Genomic DNA, 13,028 nt, shown 5'->3' with positions numbered 1-13,028 from the left:
CTGAAGAGTCATCAGGGGACCTACTGGCTGCTCGAGGGGTGGTTGGCCATCAGCAGACTTCACATGAAGCCCTCCACCTCAGAAATTCCCTTGCTCCCCAGCTTTACGACGTAAGAGAAACAGCCTAGAATTTGGAGTTAAGCAAACCTAGATTCAGATTCTGAGTCCATTTCTTAATATCACAAATCATGAACATCTCCAGCCCTCATATACCTCACCTGCACAATGGGACGTTATAACACCTGCCATGAATGTTGCTGTAGGTTCTAAGGAGATCTAATGTAGAAAGCGCTAGGTCTAGAGCCCACACCTACTGCATCTCCCTGAACCCTCCCCACTAACCTGTACTGCTTGTTCTCAGAAGCATCTGATCAGGAGAAAACAGGGGCAGATGTTGGGCCTTCCAGTTGCGGGGTACTTGCTCAGTGAGGAGGGTCACCACGTGGTGAGGCCCCAGGGAGCTCCTCCTGAGTGCTCCACGGCCTCTGGCAGCATCAACCGAATCAGGTAAGCAATGGAAGGGAAAACTAAGGACACCCTGGAGAAGCTCTTAGGTCACAGGATCACCATGGGGGAGAGTCATTCATCGTTTTCCCAACAAATGTGTATGAATGCTTCTTGTGCCAGGTGCCAGGGATACGGTGGTAAGCAAAACATGCGGGGTCCTGCTCTCTGTTAGCTTAACGCTTGCAATTACTGTGTCCTGTTCTCTTGGATGCATCCCTCACTAGCCAACAGTTGACTAGCATTTACTAGGCGCGCCCACAGCGAGGCAGGAAATGAGAGCACAGCAGGCGCTGTGAGACTCCACCAACCTCCTCTGATGGAAATGAATGAAAGCTGTGTGCTTTCATTCCTAACAGCCAACACCTGCAACTCTTTGTAGGTGGGCTGTCCTCAGGCTGCTGGGGCTCCCTTTGCTGAGTACACAGAAAGCCAGAAGTGCCCGGGAAATGACATTCCCCAGGGGCAGCCCTTAACCGATGACTGACAGGTGCAGAGATGTAAATACTCCAGCCTCTGCCCAGCTGGGGACAACTCTCAGGTGTGACTTAGATTGTTTCCACAACTCCCCCACTGGACTGAGACAACATTCCTCTCCTAGGACTTTGCTTGAGCTCACACCCTTGATGGCCCTCTTCCCTTCTTTGTCCCTCATCTTCATGTGTCTGTTCTTTCTGGGACCACTATATAATAACTTAATTTCAGACAAATCCTTGTGCAGCGTCTCCTTATGCAGAACTCTCCCACTCAAGACAGAAAGAGAAGCAAAAAGAAGGTAGTGATTGCTCCTGGTCTTTGCGTTACTACCCACAGTGATGCAAGTCAGAAGTCAGTCATTATAAATAACAGTTAAAGGAAAAATAATTCCTTTTGTTATAAATTCCAGTGCATTCAAATTTATCCCTGTAATACTATGATCAGTCTCCCTCACTTCCATTCTGATATGCTTTATGAGTGTGGAGAAAGAGGAGGCATTCCTGCTTGCTGGCGTTTGCACATAACCTACACCTTTATTACACCAAATCTAGATAAATCCCTGGGATTCAGTCTTGAATGTAAACATCAACCATCATGTGTTTTGCTGTGTGAAAAAAGTTGACACATGCTGGATCAGATCCCTGGGAATGTGTGGCTTTCTGCCTGCCTGGACTGGGTTTGCAGGAACAGGTCTTAGGGGCCCAGGCTCCCCCAGGACCATGAGACTAGCACACCTTCCTCCCGTCAGGAATGTCTTCTGCTCTCATCTAATCCCTTCTCACCAAATCCACCTCTTCCAGGAAATTCTATGATTCCTTCCTCTTCCCACCCAGCCCACCCTGAGCGCCCCTTCTTTGCCGCTGTGGAAAGTGGTATTTGTTGGAAGCACCTTCTCAGCACTTGAGACTTGGCCCATCGCCTCCCGCCCCTCCGGCTAGCTGAAATCTCTTGAGTTTGTAGACAAAATCACAGGCTGATCAGGCAAGGAGCACATTAGGGGCCTCAGTCAAAGCAGAAGGTGGGGGAGCTGGGGCTAGTCTTGCTGTCACGGAATCATGGCTAAGGCAGAGGGTGAGCTTGAGTCCCCCAGGGCTTGGTTCCTCCTATAACCAGACCTGTGTCAGTGAAGTGTGGATGCCAGGGCATCTGCCTGGCCTACGTGCCCAGACCCAGACACCTCCCTGGAGGTGTCCTCCCTGAACCTGACCCTCGGACACTGATGGGGCTCTGCTCCCAGTAGCCCTACACCATCCAATTTTATATCGCCACACACTGTAGTGCCTGGAGCCCCTGGCTGCCTTGCCGTGCTTCTGCTAACAAACTGGCAACTCCCTGTCCCCAGGACTGAGCTTGGGCTTATGGTACCTCTTGATTCCAGAGACTGGGCCCCTGGCACCTCTCCCAGGGCAAAACCTGGAAGATTTCTGCTCTCCTTCGCCAGACTTCTGAGTTCTAGCAAGCTTGGATGCTGAGGCTTCTGGAGTAGTGACATAGAGCAGGTGCTCCTTGGTATCACAGTCTGTTTTCTGAATATTTCTAGACTCCCTGATCGGGTGGTAATGTTTATAAGCAAAGGGTCCTGTCTTACATCTTTAGGTCCTCTAAGGCCGCTTATATATGTGGATGAAAAATACTGCCTGCCATATCAGTAAACAAAGGATGTTGCAGTCATCAAGCCATCCCATTACAGCCGCCCCGAAGGTGAGCCCTGAGGGAACTAAGGATAGAAACAGCACAGCTGCCATCAAGTCATTAGCTACTGTAGCCACCCCGCAACGATGCACCCTGAGGAGACTCAGGATGAGAAAGCACAGGATACTGGCCCCAGGTAGCTGAGGTACATATCAAAGGAACGATTTCAGTTAGCCCAGACTCTTGCATCTTCCCACACACAGAAAAGCGCTAAATTCCTTAACTTGCCATATCTAGTTTTCTTTAATTAACAGTAATCTTGTGATGTTCTGATTACGTGGTCTTTGTTGCAAAAACTCCTATATATGCTCGCTCCCCACTTGCCTCTTTGGAGCAGTCCCTCAGAGTATCTGAGACGCTGTGTCCCAGGCTTAAGTCCTCAGTTTTGTCCGCTGAATAAAACATAACTCTTGGGACTTCCCTGGTGGCGCAGTGGTTAGGAATCCGCCTGCCAATGCTGGGGACATGGGTTCGAGCCCCGGTCCGGGAGGATCCCACTTGCTGCGGAGCAGCTAAGCCCGTGCGCCACAGCTGCTGAGCCTGTGCTCTGGAGCCCGCGAGCCACAACTGCTGAGGCCCGCGCGTCTGGAGCCCGTGCTCTGCAGCGAGAGAAGCCACCGCAATGAGAAGCCTGCGCACCGCAACGAAGAGTAGCCCCTGCTCGCCGCAACTAGAGAAAGCCCGCGCGCAGCATCAAAGACCCAATGCAGCCAAAAATAAATAAAATTTTAAAAAATTTTTTAAAAAAACAAAACATAACTCAACTTTTATGTTGTGCATTTTTTTCAGTCAACATGTACATGAAATGCTCATTAAATGTTTGCTGATTGACTGCAATTTTTTCTCTAGGCCTCCTCAAGAGCCTGCCATGGCATTCATTTATTTAATCATCCATTATCTTTCCATCCATCCAACCACGCATCTTATAATAAATATCTGTATCTGAAAGAATGATTCCATTTCCTCTGTTCCCATCTCACAGACTGGGGAAGAGATTTTTACCTTAAGAACTCAGTCCTAGGAGTGTAGAGTGGTTATATTTTGAAGGTAGGGGAAGGGATGACAAAGCCAGGGCCCAAATACTCTGCATACAATGTCAGGTGCTGACTTTTTTTTTTTTTAATATTTATTTATTTATTTGGCTGCGCAGGGTCTTAGTTGTGGCACGCAGGACTTTTCTTGCCATGTGATCTTCATTGCAGCATGCGGGATCTAGTTCCCCGACCAGGGATGGAACCCGGGCCCCCTGCATTGGGAGTGCAGAGTCTTAGCCACTGGACCACCAGGGAAGTCCCAGGGTGCTGACTTCTTAAAGGCAGAAGTGGGCTTGCAGATTACAGGACAGGAGGAAAATGCTTCCATTCTTCCCAATGGCTTTAAGACTCTATTGCCCCTAAGAACTGATGTTAGTCTTTGTGAAACAGGAGGGAAGGAGGCAGGGCACAACCTTTAAAAGAATGATCTAGTCGTTGAGGATATGACAATAACTGGTTAGGACCAACTAGGTCCAAGATGGCGGAAGATTCGACTCCCAGTAGACCTTGAGCCTCATAATATGCTCATTGTAATATATTAGCATATGCTAAACGACTCACTCACAGGTGCCGTAACAGTTCCAAGGCTGACCATAAAAGGCCAAAAAGTGGGTGGTGGCCCAATTCCTGGAAATCTCCGTCCCTTCTCCAAAATACTGATAGTTGGAATAATCTTCCCACTCATTAGCCTATGAAATTACCCAGCCCATAAAAACTAACCACCCCATATTTTGAGGCCTCTCGCCTTCTGAGATGGCCCACACTCTTGTCTGTGAAGTGTGTTTCTCCCATGGCCGCTCTCACTTTCCGAGAAGACGCATGCCCTGGGGAAGCTCTCACCTTTTGAGACAGATTGCATTCTGTCTATGGAATGTGTATCTCTCTAAATAAATCCACTTCTTACCTATCACTTTGGCTCTCACTAAATTCTTTCTGAGAGGAGATATAAAGAACCTGAGCTTCGTTAAATCCTGAGACCAGGTGTGTGAACTCAAAAGTCAGTGGGTTCAAGCCCCAATCTTAGTTTCTGGCTAGGTTTGAGTCCCAGCTCGCGGGTTCACGACCGAATCTGGGTTCTGGCTGGCTTCGAGTCCTGGCTGGTGGGTTCAAGTCCCAATGTGAGTTGTGCGGTTTCACCTGCAAGGTGTGTGTGTCTCCACAAATACGCATTGCATTCTGAAAGGATACAGAAATGTAATTGCAACTGCTACTGCGCTGCGACCCTGAAAGAGGACTGGCCAGGGAATGGTGGCTAGAGCCTACCACGGAGCCATTCCAGACTGACGGAGTCAGACTTGAGAGATTAACGCTGGATGGCCTGATGCAGGCAGGGCTGGGCACTCCAGTAGCAGTGGAGCTTTCCAAGGCATGGAACGAGATTTCCAGTGTGGGGCCGAAGGGAGAGACGCCCACAGAAACGCCGGCATGAGAACTGGGAACAAACGGGCAGGGTGGGTGAGACCACGAGGAACGCCCTGTCAGAGGTTACACCCTTCTCCGCTGGATACGGGAGAAAAGGCCTAATAGTACTCACTGTAAAGTCTTTTTCCTGGCGCCTGGTAGTCCCCTCCACCGCCTCCAACGCATCCTGAAGACTCTCCCGTGCAACCTCGAGGGCGGGGTTACAGAGCGTGGCGAGCGCGGAACGTAGGGGAGGAGACTTGCCTCGCTCCCGCCCCCTCCTCCTCTCGCGAGGCCCGCGCACCTGCAGCACGCAGACTTGCCGGGAGAGCCCGGGAGGGAGCGAAACACCCGGTTCGGGAGGCGAGGTGGTCTCCATTCAGAAGGGGATAGGCAACCATCCCCCTTTTTCTCAAATACACCAGAGAGAGGGGACCCCTGCAGCAAAGACCAAGCTGAGCTTAGGGTGACCCACAGCTGGCTACCTGCTTTGGGCTCTGGGGACGCGCAGAGGATTAGATAGACACAGATCGGGTTGGGCTCGAGATGCTCACGCCCAAGTTAATTCAGTCTTGAAAGTGCCTGGCTCGTGGCAGTGTGCGGTGAGTGCCTGTCGAGAGGGAAAGGGCTGCCGGAGGGCTTTGGAGCACACTTCCACCGGGCTTGAAGAAGCGCTGAGTGCAAGGGCCCACAAGGTGGGAAAGCCTGGCTATATTGGGGTGGGGGACGTTCCCACGCGGCTGACTGTATGTAGTGCGGAAGCGGGAGAGGGCGCAGCAGAGGAGGACCGATACACTGGCTCTGCTGGCTGGAAATGGTAGGTATCCTTGACCAAGGGCATCTGAGGGGCCATGCTGAGTAGCTAATTCGGTCCATAGTGTAAAAGATAGTGTCGTTGGCAGGGCTTTTTTGCAGTGGTTCTCAAAGCGTGAAGGGGCATCAGCGTCACCTGGGAATGTGTTAGAAATGCACGTTATGGGGCCCCATCTCAGACCCACTGATTTCAGAAATTCCGGGGTCGGGGCCAGCAATCTGCGGTTTGATACACACTCCAGGTGAGTCTGGTACAGGCCAAAGTTTGAGAACCACTGGTGTAGTGGGAAGAGTACCAGACTTTGGAAGGGAGGTGGGTGGAGGGCTGGGGAGGGAGGTGTGAGGGGGAAAAGTTACACTGGGCCAAGTCCCGTTGTTCAGAGAGCAGCATGCGACATTATACGCCTGCTCCTTTAAGGTGATCTGAGCAGTAACCAGGAAGGCATGGTATGTGCCATCATACCCTCGCTATAGATAGAAGATTGAGGCTTAGAATTTAAATTACTCGTCTAAGATCACACAGGTAAGTGCTAGAGCCAAGTTTTGCACCCAATTTGGCATGACTCCAAAAATGTTTTTTTCCTACCACTGCAGGTGCCTCCATCCCTGGCACCACAAAAGTATGACAGCTTGGGTAGCAGTGCCTGGACAGCCCATAGCTGCCCGGGTGGAAGGAGGAGAGCCGAAGCCTGAAGCTCCTTCCCGCAGGGCCTGGTGATGGGCCAGACCTGAGGCTAATGGGAAGCAATGAACCTTCTGTTCTCACTCCTGTCCTCAATTATTTGAATTTTCATAAGGTTTGCCGATCACACTAGGGAGGTGGGCTTAGCAAATGTACTTTCCTAAGTGACCAGCTGTCATCCCTGGCTTCTAGACATGAGGTTAAATGTGAGATTATGTGAGAAAAGCAGGGTGAAAAATTACCTGTATGCTGTGACTACCTTAGATTTTTTTTCAATTACCTTAGATTAAGAAGACACAGAGCAAAAAACAAAAACAAAAAAACCCAAAACAATGCTAAAGGAATTTTCTTCCTTTTTTTCCAAGTTGTATTATGTGGTTATAATAATTTGATGAATATGCGTTTATTTTTGAAAGTGCAACCAGTGACACCCCGTGTGGAACACAGTGACGTGTGACATAGTGGACAATTCTGTGCCCAGTGGCAGAGCACAGGCTCTTTCCTTAGGGCAGTGTCGAGCTGTCCCGCCCCTTGGAGTCTGCCCCTGAGGCCAGTAAGGACAGCAGCTGCAATATGGCCCGGGGGAGCAGTGGGACATAGCTGATGTCAGAGGTGCTTTGACATTCGTGAGGTTAAGCCCCATTTCCTCTGGAAATGCCCCTCCATGACAGCTGTCGCCTGGAGGGCTTAAGAGGGACTTTGGGGCCAAGCACCAGAGCTTTGGAGGTCCTCCTGAGAACAGAAGCTTCTAGTAGTGCAAACTCAGAGGACTGGCTCAAGCAATCACTACTCCAAACAAAGGCCACCAGACAGCTTTAAACACAAAATATTCTTTTATTTGTCAACGAAGGCTACACGGGATCACTTCTAGTTTTGTTTTTATGCCTTTTTTTTTCTTTTCTAGAAGGTATCTACATCTGCATTTATTTACAGCCTTGTTGGTATTTACACAGTCAAGAATACAGTGTTAGAAACACAAAAGTGTTGAGAAAAAAACTTCTCAAAATTAGTTCCAGACTTCAGGAAAACTATTTCCACATGGTAAGGCCAGAGTCTCCAGTGTTGGTCGTCCAGAGGCAGCTTGGGAGAGTCCTTTTGCTGAAGCTGTGGGTTCAGAAGTCTTCAAGAACAAAAGGCAGGTGTAGAAAAGTGGGATTCTGGTGTTGGGTGAATCTAGGGCTGCCAGGCACCAGCAAACATCCGTGACTCAGCTTCTGCCAGGATAGCTGAGCCTGCCCGAAAGTTGGTTCTCCATTGGCAGTTTGCCCTCAGAATCAAACACATTTTCTTCGGGACCAAGAGGTCGCCCAGTATCATGCCTTTGGCATTCCAGAGGGGGTAAGAAACCCAACATCGGCCTGCTGTCTGGGGCGGTCACGTACACAAGGCTGGTTTCTGAGAATGGAAAGGTTGGAGAGGATAGAGTTTCTATCACCTGAGCAATGAGTCTTTAAAATGAGTTTGCTGTTTTTTGAAGGTAAAATGAAAGGGCCTTGAACTACAGAGTTCTTTCTTTAATCCCCTCCTGTCCAGTAAAATACAGACAAGTGTATAAACTACCTGGGAATTTTGAACCTTAAATAGAGGGCTTTTAATCCTAATGAGGATCCCCAGGGAAAAAAGAGACTGGGTGCTTTCCAAGACCCCTCAGGAGGCAGGTCCCAGCTCAGGACCAGAAGCCACGGCCGGGGCTTAGCGGCTGCTGTGAGGAGTGGAGGATAGATTCGACTTTAAGCACCAGGGGAACAAACCCCAAAACCCAAGACCCCGCTGAGGCCCGGCAGACTCCTTCCTCCTGGGCACCAAGCTCAGCCTCATGGTCCTCACCTCGTGGCAACTGCAAATACCAGGCTGCAGATGTGAAACTATTCTAAGATTTCACATGGAAATCTCATCTTTGCATATTGGAAACCCCTGCCACCTATAAGGTGGTACTTAAAAGTCACAGCTAAAAAGGTCCTTTATTATTATTTTTTGTTTGTTTTTAAACAAATCTGATTCCTTGTTACGTGCCTATAAAAACACTGCCGAATTTTATTCCCCTTCCTTGCCTATATCACCTTCTGCTCCCAGCCCCACCTCATCCCGATTCTTTAAAATCACGCCCTCTGGCCATTTTCAACCTCTGGTCAGTTTCTTAGCAATTGTTTCAAATCCTCCATCCCTAGGTAGAAATCAGGCACTAGTCTGTTCCTTGGGTTAATTCTCAGTGGACAGTTCTGAGAGACAAGCATCAGGGGTAATTGATCGTGGAGTTCCTTTCCCTTCTTCCCGTTGTCATAGCTCTGCCCTCCAGTGATGTCTGCCTGGAGGGTGGATAAAAAGGAAATCTCATCCTATAAAAAACAAAGTTGGGGAATCACTGAAGTCCTATTTCAGGTGATGACAGAGGGGCTGAGGATGAGGAGCTGATGGCAGCTGTGGAGGATACGGGAGAAGGCAGGAGCTCTTCCAAAATAACCCTTTTTCTAGGGTCAGAAGCTGACATCCTGCAGGATAATGAACCTGAGCCAGTGAGGGAGGGCTGGTAATTCTAAGGAACGCACACGTTTTGGTTGGTTAATGCCAAAAGGGCAGGTGCCGTCAAAGATGGGATTTGATGCCTGGAGGCCGCTGAGCAGGCACAGGGAACTCTGGCTTATGCCTTCAGACTCACTCTTGTGGTGCGATTGGCACTGCTGGCCTCAGCAGGACAGACTGAGAGTGGAGGCAGTGAGTCACCTGCCAGCCCAAATGGAAACCAACTCAGAAGGGCCGAGGCCAGAAGCACCACCTTCAACAGCAACAGCAGCAGTGTGAAACTGAGGTGCGTGATGCTACCTGCCCCACACCTGAGGTCCTCTCTAAAGGCTGGGGATGCTTCCTCTTCTCCCCGTACAGAAGCTATGCCTCCTTGGTGGTACGTGGCCCAGAAAAAATGTAACGTCATTCGTTTAAAGGAAAGGAGTGCTCAATTATTCTCTGTGATCTTGATCTTTAAGAGTCCACACTGCTACTTGGGTGGGGGTGAGGGGTGGAGAGTCAGAGGGTTGGGGAGGTGTGGGGAGATGGTTCATTCGGCCCTCGTGCTGTCTCTGACCTCCAAGTAGACGTCCCCAGCAGGTCTTGACTGATGTCAGGAAGCCAGGATGGAATTGATCATCTAGGTCAATGGGCAGGGTCCCATTGCTCAAGGGCTCCTTGTATCAAGAGTACATTTGAGAGGCGTAAGTCTATTTTGGATTAAAAAAAAACAACAACTTGTGTTCTTCAGGCCAAACTATTTTCCATCCCATCCAAGAACGATCCTGCCGGATGGGACCCGCCGCCAGCTCCCGCCTTGCACAGTGGGCCCGGGAGCACTGCATCTGACTCAGCGGAGCTCTGGGAGCAGTGGACAAATAGTCCAAGACACCGTAGCAGCAGTGTCACTTTTTTTGGAAACAGGAAGAGCACTTAGCGAAACACATCCTCTCATCCCAGTGGGATGACGTAAGGCAAAACCTCCTCTCCCGAGAAGCTCTGGGTGCCTCCCTCTGCCAGGCAGACCCCGGCCTCCGTGCTGCTCCGATTCTCATGCAGTAAGAGACCTTTTCGGTTTCATTAACTCATGGAATATTCTGAAGACTCTGTGAGTAAGGCTATAAAGGTGCCATGAGCTTGTCAGTCCAACAAGGTTTCCACGGGAAGGAGCTCAGACTCAAAATTCATTTTCCACACTCAATGTAAAATGTAACCCATAAAAGTCCCATTTTCTAAGGAGCCCAGCTTAAAAGGAAGCATTTGGCTTCCCCTCCTGGTCTCCCAGAGCCTCCTGTGAGAGGTAATGACAGTGGTAATTAGGCAGATAAAACAGGAGAAAGGAGCTCCTAGCTCTCCCCTACTCTCAATGCTTCCCCCGGCCCATTGGCTGATGCCTCTCCCTGGGCATGCCCTCCAGGTGTGGGGTGTACTTGCTCCTGAAAGGACTTAAACTTCTGCCCACTGACCACAGGCATAGGTCTTCACAGGGAAAACTGTAGCCCGGCCTTCTGGATCCATGGGCACCAGCCTCAGGAACCGCCCCCAATCCTGGTCGGGTAGCTTGATGCTGCCCGGCCACACCAAATTATCTCTTTCCTCCTTTCTCCTTAATCTTGCTTTAAAACCCCAGTTGGGCTCCTCTAGAGGGGAAGCTGTTTTAGAAGAACTTCACAGAAGGAATTTCCTGAAAGCCTATCCAGCTGCATCCCAGCTCTGCAATTAGCCCAATACATGAGAGGCAGAGGAGCCTTCAGGAGCTCGTTAGAAGGATGCTTGACTCATGCTTTCCTCTGTCTGGCTGACTTCTTCTTAAGCCTCTTTCCACAATCAAAGGCCACCAAGCACCTCTCTCCACACTCCTATTTCTCAGTGGTGGCAGCTGAGCAGTGGAGGGAAGATACCCAAAGTCATGGGGAGAGGGCTTCACCTAGGAAGGCAGGCTGGTACCCTTGCCACCACTGCCATTCTTTTGCCGTGGGTGACCTTCCCTTCTGGACGTGGTGCCCACACTGAGGGCTTGCTGTGCAGTGCTGGTTCTCACATCTGACTTTGGGAGAGAGAAAGAGATGAATAAGGAACGTCATGGGAGGACCAACCAACCACAGATGTCCCGGATGCCTCTGGCTCTTGGGGAGGCTTGGGCTCTGAGCCCCAGGATGCTGTCGCCAGACTGGGGAAAGGACCTGGGAGACACTTTCTCCATCCCAGCATGGAGGTGGCACTGACGACTACACAAGATTTGCAAAAGGGGTTGGGGGTTTCCTTTCACATCAAAATATAAAGCTTGGACAGGAGTTTGGGGCAGCTTGAAAAAGGTGCTGTGAGATCATGAAATTCCCCAGAGAAGATGGAACCATCCATGGTCCTCTGGAGGCATGGAACACAGTGAGTAAAAAAGCCACCACTTGTCTGCGGGAGCTTAGCCAAAGATCCTCAGGTCCTGCAGACCCTCCTTCCAGGCCCACTCGGAAATTTGCTACCGGCCCATTACTCTCCGCACCCTTCCCTCCTGCCCGACCCCCATGGAAGAGAAAGTTGCACATGGGACAAGTTAGCACAGACACTTGTGTCTCACATCACACTGGGTACCTGGGGACAGACAAGGACGCACCCCAGGAGATGCATCTCAGTGAGGAGAAGTGTACCCCAAACAACAAGGAAAACTCCTCAAGGAAAAGGGAACAAAAGACAAGAAAGTTTTCATTGTGATCACACTACGGAAAAAAAATACCTTCTGTTCTTTGCAAAAAATGTGTGAAGGCCAAATTTGTGTTTTTCTTTTCTTAAAAAAAAAGGATGTTGCATGAATTACAATGCAACCCAGTATCTTTTTTGTTTGTTTGCTTTCTGCACTTGTTAAAAAAAGGATTCTTTTTTTTTTTAAGTACAACACAGTCAGGTATGCGGCCACAAAAGAGTAGCTGTCTTTGGCAAGAAGTCCCGGCCACGGTCCTCTCTGTCACCTTCGGCCCATCTCACTCTGTCTCATGAAGTGGATGTTGCTGGCGCTGTCTGACAGTTCCGGGTACTGCTCGACCGAGATCACGAAGAAGCCGTCGTAGCCTTGAACCCGCCCCGTGCTCAGCGCCTGCTGCTTCTCGCCCTCTGTCCAGGCCCGCAGGCCTTCCTCCCCTTCCCGAAGTCGCTGCTGCTCGCGGGCCCAGGCCTGGCGCACGGCTCTCTGCCGGGCCAGCTCCAGCACCCGTGCCTTCTCCTCGTCCGGTGTTGTCCCATAGCGGGTGTTCAAGCACAGTGCCCCGTACTGGAGCTGGATGTCTGTGTAGCGTCTAGTCCTGCCACTGAGCACCGTGTTGATCTGGGACACAGTGACGTTGACCCCGTTCTCCAGGGTTCGCCGCCCCCCGCTGAGGCCCAGGATGGCCAGGTCGCCTTCCGAAGGTCCTGGTTTCACGAAGTAGTGGGTGTCCACCCCGTCAATGGTGAAATGCATGTTCTCTAGGTAGTGGGCGTTGTTCAAGATGGCAGCAACCCTCCGCCCGTCCTCGTTGGCCACACTGATGATGTCTGTGGTCACTCGGCCATCCTTCAAGGCGAACTTGACCCCTTTGCCAAAGACTGAGCCACTGGATGCAAACTTCTTTGTCTCTGGGGCCTGCTGGCAGCTGGTGATTGTGGAGCCGTAGAGCTGATCAAAACGTTCCAGGGTGACGAAGGCCTTGAGCTGCTTCTGCACTTCACACTGTACCCCAAGAATAGACTGATGGTGGGGGGAGAGAGAGAGAGAGTGAGATAAATGGGGAAAAACTTCCAACGGCCTGGAGGATCAGCTTACATGACTAAAAGTCAAACTTATTCAAATGTATTAACCTGCAGCATCTAGCTCTACTGCTGACCACTAGGACACCCAGCCCTCCTTCATCCATCTATTCACCCTTCCTTCCATTCAGAAGCTGTTCAGGGAG

General features: G+C 50.4%; 1 protein-coding gene across 5 annotated transcripts in view; it reads right to left on the bottom strand.

The window, feature by feature from the left end:
* Positions 1-7,432: 7,432 nt before the first annotated feature.
* The window catches only part of TENM4 (teneurin transmembrane protein 4), a 749,934-nt gene continuing 744,338 nt past the window's right edge, over positions 7,433-13,028 (bottom strand). For 4 of the 5 annotated variants that reach the window (XM_036861484.1, XM_036861485.1, XM_036861486.1 and 1 more), the window contains one exon: positions 11,786-12,823. In XM_036861484.1, the coding sequence (XP_036717379.1) occupies positions 12,065-12,823 (759 nt within the window). In that variant the 3' untranslated portion in view covers positions 11,786-12,064. Of the gene's footprint in view, positions 11,153-11,785; positions 12,824-13,028 lie in introns of those variants that run through there. The other variant, XR_005020977.1, reaches the window with a different exon arrangement.

Source organism: Balaenoptera musculus, chromosome 8 (assembly GCF_009873245.2).
Source record: "Balaenoptera musculus isolate JJ_BM4_2016_0621 chromosome 8, mBalMus1.pri.v3, whole genome shotgun sequence".
In the NCBI taxonomy this organism is placed as follows: domain Eukaryota; kingdom Metazoa; phylum Chordata; class Mammalia; order Artiodactyla; family Balaenopteridae; genus Balaenoptera; species Balaenoptera musculus.
This window is presented reverse-complemented; position numbering and strand designations above follow the sequence as displayed.